We start from the raw sequence: 5,670 nt of genomic DNA on the forward strand, positions 1-5,670 counted from the left end.
GACATGACAGAGCTAACAACATTTATTTGTTCTTGTTACTCCCTTTACATTTTCTCTAAATCGGCCAACTCATGCTCACCAACTTTCAATATTTGGCTATTGGTGAACTGTCTTGAAACTTATCTTATTATTCTATCTTGTGCATGTAAATTGGAGAGGTAATATACGATAACCAGACATGGTAGAGAAATTCTACCCTGGTCACAAGCATAAATGAATTAGTGTTTGGGTACACACTCATTAATTTATGTTTGTGACCATAGAAGAATACCTCGACATGGTATTCTATTATGGAAGCAAATGCTACTGTTAATGTTCTCTCACAATTAGCTGGCTTTTGGACAAAAGGGGAAACATTGACAAGTTTGAGGTTTCTTAGTCAAAAATGTAAATAAGTAACTTGTAAGAGCATCAAAGTAATGACGGAGGAATCTTATAATACATATAAAGGCTTGCCTATTGTTTCTGGAAAGTAAAAAAAGTTGTCTTTTTCATTGTCAACATACGAGTGTGGAAGAAATTAAGGGTTGGAAAGAAAATAGTCTCTCTTGGAGGCAAGTGTGGACTTCCAACCATTGATTTGAATAGTGGACTAGCTGTGCTCTTTTGGTCCCCCAAAAATGCTAACATCATTCGGTTCATAACTACCAAACGCCGTTTTTTGGTTTTAAAAGCTTCGATAGATAACTTTCAAAGGTTGTTTTTCAAGAGAAAGAGCAGATAGGGAGCCATAAAAGCACATCTCATGGTAGACTTTTGTAAGGAAACTAGAAAGCCCAAACTCCATAATGAATATTTTACTTGGAGATTGGCCAAAGACATCCTTTCCATTCCCACCATATTGATTTAATTTAAGTAAAAAAGAGTATAAAAATTGAAATGTTGTTTCCATTGTGCCATAAAGTAGAGGAAAATAATGTACACTTATTTATGCATTGTGAAATAGCAAAGCGCATTTGTTTTTCTTCAAAATTTGGTGCTCAAGTTCAACAAATCATGGACATAAACCAATGGTTACTGTCATGGCTGAATTGTGGAAACTCCACTGGTTCCGATTATTCTGCACGGCCCTTAGGAACCAAGTCGTCTTCTCCCATAAACCAGTCGAGCCTATTGAAGTGGCCAACACAGGTTAGAAGTTTGTCGAATAACTCGATAATGTCAACCCTATGAAAGGCAAAACCAAATGAACCAATTTATGCAGCATGTCATCGAAATCCTTGTGTCTGATTGCATATTTTGTTGATGAAGAGTGCTTGAGTGATGGTGTTTTATCAAAGATCAATATGGTACTGTGGTGATGTCAACTTGCAAAAGAGACACTAAATGCATGTTGACCCTATGTTTTTGCAGAAGCTTTGGGCAAGATATGTCATATCTGATTAACTGAAACTAGCCGGTCATAAAAATGAGCTAAACCGTACGATTTATCAAGCTACTAAAATTTAAACCTTTACCTTTTCCAAACAAGAAGGGTGACGGTAAGCAGCACATATCTCATAAGCATGTAGTTGAAGGTTTGACTTTTGACTTATGTTTAGGAAAATTCATTGTTTGGGAGAGACAATTCTAATATACTCTACATTTTCTAAAAATTAGTATCTTCATAGTTGCGTGCAGAGAATATAAGTTTCTTCACGTTTGAGATTCAAATTTCTTATATAAGTTCTTTTTTTTTTCTTGAGATATTTTATTTTTTCTTGAGATATTTTATTGTGGAAGCTAGCTATGTAATAGAGGATGGTTTTTCCCCCAACTTAAGTGGTCTCGAATTTGAACATAGCTCTAAGAATACAATAACATTAAAGCTTTTGATTTTTAAGGAATAGTTTTTCTACTCATATTCAATTCTACCCGACTTGAAAGATAAATATCAACATTTGCAAAAAGAAATACTCAATTTATATCGAATGAATAAATCGTCTCAATTAGTTAAGCTCTTTGTTATTAATTCACTTTTTATTTTAAAATAACTCCTATACCTTTTACACTTGTAGTTTTAAAATAATAATAAAATAATATTAATTCAACTATTTTAGTAACATCTTTATTAAACTTATGTACACACAAATTTGCCCTTTTATGGGAAACTATTTTCTTTAATAATGTCTATATTCTAAATGTGATATTATATATGTTTAAATATGAGTGTAACTCTCTCAAAAAAAAAAATAAAAAAAATGAGTGTAACAATTCTTAGTTAGACTTTACTTATCTTTCAGCCGAACTCAGGATTATCAGAGCCCTCTAAAAATCGGAGGGTTAACATTAAAAAAAGATATGTCCATATATATATTTTCAATATATAATTTTTAATGTTTTTTTAAAAAAAATATCTTCGGTATACTTTTTTTTTTTATGAAACTTCTTTCAATTTTTTTTTTTTTTACAAAAAACTTCTTTTAATTGTGCATACTTATGTATACTATTATTGCATACATTTCTCTATGTGGGGGTTATGACACAATGACTAAATTGACATTTCAAAAAGTTAGTCTACACATGAATACGTTTCCATGAATTCACTATTTTGATTGGCCAATGCAATGTTTGGAAGAATTTAATAGTATAGTTTTAGTTTAAGATTATAATGTTAGCGTTTGTTTATTTGTCAATAACTTGTTTTCGGATAACCTCTTTAATTTGTCCCTAAAAAACCATTGATAATATATCTACAACTTCTTTGAATTATAATGTTTTAATTATTTTGTTCAATTGTTATTTTGTGTGAATGTCATTAATTATCAATGAGTATATTAAAACTAATAATTGAGATCGTATAAAACAAGTGTATCATTAAACGGTATTCTCCACATGTATGGGACGGGTTGGAAAAACTAGTAGTTATATATATATATATATATATATATATATATATATATATATATATATATATATATATATATCATTGTAGTATCACGAGCATTATTTCAAAAAATACAAAAACCAAAAAGGTGTAGCAAAAATTCAGAGATAGAGAGAGAAGAGAAGCAACTTTGTAAAGATAAGATGAGATACACTTCATCTCTTAGAAGTCCAAAGAAAGAAGAACATGAAGTACCAGACGCTACCACTCAAATACCATCCAACTTCAACAAATCTTACACTAATGAAGATTTCTATCTTTTCGACGAACTCGAAGAGTACTTGAACATTGAAGAAGAAGAAGAACAAAAGGTATCATCACCACAAAACACTTGTAATAGTAGTAATGAGCTTCATTGGGATATCATGGAATGGGAGGGATTTCCCTTTGATGAAGGGAAAGATGAGAATATAAGCAAATGCAATTATGAGGAGAAGAAGATAATAAAGAGAGAAAATTACAATGATGGTTTTTGGGAAGTGGATGATGAAAAGAGTGTAGCTTTGAATTTGAATTTGAACTATCAAGAGGTTTTGGATGCATGGTCTGACCGTGGCTCTCTTTGGGCTAATGATTGTTCTTTTTCATTTTCCTCCTCCAATAGTGGCTCATATGTTAGTATTCATTATCCAATCTTCACTTTCATATATAAGTTTTATATTATATAATGTTTAATGCACATGTTTGCACTTCTAACTATCAATTCTTATTCTTTTAAGGCCATATAACAACTATATTATTATATTAGTCTTCCTTTTGTTACTATTTAAAATTAGTGACTATATTTGTAGAAAAAGTTGAATTATCGACCAAAATTGATGACTATTCTTGCTAATAGTGTATATTGCACACTCTTTGTTATTAGTATCGAGTCGTCAAGCGCATAAAGATTTTACCCGTTGGTGTCAATTAAGTAATATGTTGACTTTTGTTTAGATGGTGTGTGAACTCTTGTTGATCGCTTTCTGGATAATAGGTTTTATGTTATGTTAATTTGAACTTATTCGATCTATTCAATTGTGGTTAATTTTTGTCGATAACTAAATTTTTGGTGATAGGTAATCTTTGATGCTTGGAGAACTTGATTATGTAATAATAAAGTAATAGTTATGACTTAAGAGTGATTGATAATGTAACATATTTAGTTCATTTTGGATATAACTTCAAAGTTATTTATTTATGTAATTATTTTATTTACACTCTCACTTGAAAATGAATTTGCTAGAATAATAAATTTGATTTTGAATCTCATTAACATTAGATATGATTTATGATATATAAACCTTATAATTTATTTTTTGTTTAGATGGGAGAAGTGCCAATATTGGAAGAAGAGAGAGCAAGAAGAGAAGCAAGTGTTCTTAGGTATAAAGAAAAACGTCAGAACAGATTGTTCTCAAAGAAGATAAGATACCAAGTTCGAAAATTAAACGCTGATAAAAGACCAAGAATCAAGGTCACACTTTTTGAATATTATTATTACTTTTTGTTTCTTTTTTTTTTCATTGGGTTTTTGTAACATTTTGTTTTGTAATGAAAACATCTTTTTTGTGATATTTTTGATGTAGGGTCGCTTTGTGAAGAGACATTGAGGTCAGTCAAGAGAAATATCTCAATCCTAAAATATCTTCCAAAATATCTAAGGCCACTCCTCTACTTGTATTTTTAATTCATCTTAATTATAATATTCTTGTATTTATCCATTCAATTTGTCCTTCTCCTCCTAAAGAATTGGAAGAGAATGAATTCATCTGACAACATATATATCAACTCCTTCTTAAAATAAAAAATATATATATATATATATATATATATATATATATATATCAACTCCTAATATATGGATCGAATTTCTGAATTTTAAATCGAAAATATATTTTTAATTTGCATGCTTGTGCTACAAATTTTCTGAGGATGTTGTTAATCTTTTTTCTGTCAAAAAATTGTGGTCTATAATTGTCACGTAGTGATGGACTTAATCACAAGGTTCATTGGGTGGATGTAACATAGTATACCCTTTTTTTTTTTTTTTTTTTTTTTTTTTTGTGTTTTCAATGTTATTTGTAACATTACCACCCTTTTTTTACCCTAGAACTACCTTGGTTTTTATTCCAACCTGAGGAAAATCGCTAAATATTTTATCATTTTTGCGCTAACATCCACTTTAGCTCATGTTGATTTTCTTTTTCAAAAAATCTGATATTTTTTATAATTTTTTTTTTGGTGGCTGGGATTTGAACCTCAGACCTTGCATATATTTTATGCATTGTCCATACCAACTGAGTTAAGCTCACGAGGACATTTATGAAATAAAATATTGTAACTTTATCCGATATAACATATAGTGCAATATACTAACAATTAGTTTTACCAAGTAACAGGTATTAATTGTGTATTCCCTCAAAAAAAAAGGTATTAATTGTGTATCTCTCAAAAAAAAAAGTATTAATTGTGTAAAAAAAAAACCGGTGTTAATCATATTTCTAGTAAAAAAGTATTAATTATATTTGGACAACATAAAATAGCATAAAAATATATATTATTTTTAACTAATAAATATTATCAAAAGGAGAAAATTGCATTTACTGCTTTTTTTTATTAACCATTCAGTTTTCAGGAAAAAGGACTCTAGTAATTCAGAGTTCCGTCGGTTAAATCTTTCCATAAACACTAACACCTCTTAACTTATTAAAAGAGGTCGTTTTTTTTAAGGAATTAAGTGGTTGTTTTTAAAACACATTACTTATGTTCTCGTGAGCTTAACTCAATTGATAGGAATGAGGCTCAAACCTCGACAAAAAAAA

At 29.5% G+C, this 5,670-nt stretch overlaps 1 protein-coding gene across 2 annotated transcripts; it reads left to right on the forward strand.

Annotated features, from left to right (window-relative positions):
• The first annotated feature begins 2,918 nt into the window (after positions 1–2,918).
• On the forward strand, positions 2,919–4,708 carry LOC146923308 (CCT motif family protein). 2 transcript variants are annotated; one of them, XM_085716068.1, is made up of 3 exons: positions 2,919–3,480; positions 4,173–4,322; positions 4,435–4,708. In XM_085716068.1, exons 1-3 carry the CDS (start codon positions 3,010–3,012, stop codon positions 4,456–4,458), a joined length of 645 nt encoding a protein of 214 aa, XP_085572194.1. In that variant the 5' UTR covers positions 2,919–3,009; the 3' UTR covers positions 4,459–4,708. The 2 variants fall into 2 exon arrangements, with proteins under 2 accessions (XP_085572194.1, XP_085572193.1); XM_085716067.1 differs by having other exon boundaries at positions 4,173–4,569.
• The last annotated feature ends 962 nt before the right edge of the window (positions 4,709–5,670 follow it).

The sequence above is a fragment of the Medicago sativa genome, chromosome 5, assembly GCF_051527215.1.
Source record: "Medicago sativa cultivar Bolivia chromosome 5, Bolivia_mono, whole genome shotgun sequence".
In the NCBI taxonomy this organism is placed as follows: Eukaryota; Viridiplantae; Streptophyta; class Magnoliopsida; order Fabales; family Fabaceae; genus Medicago; species Medicago sativa.

Coding starts and splice junctions, on each gene's coding strand:
- LOC146923308 (XM_085716067.1), top strand. CDS start 3,010: ATGAGATACACTTCATCTCTTAGAAGTCCAAAGAAAGAAGAACATGAA. Junction 3,481..4,172: donor CCTCCAATAGTGGCTCATAT/GTTAGTATTCAT, acceptor TTTTTTGTTTAG/ATGGGAGAAGTGCCAATATT.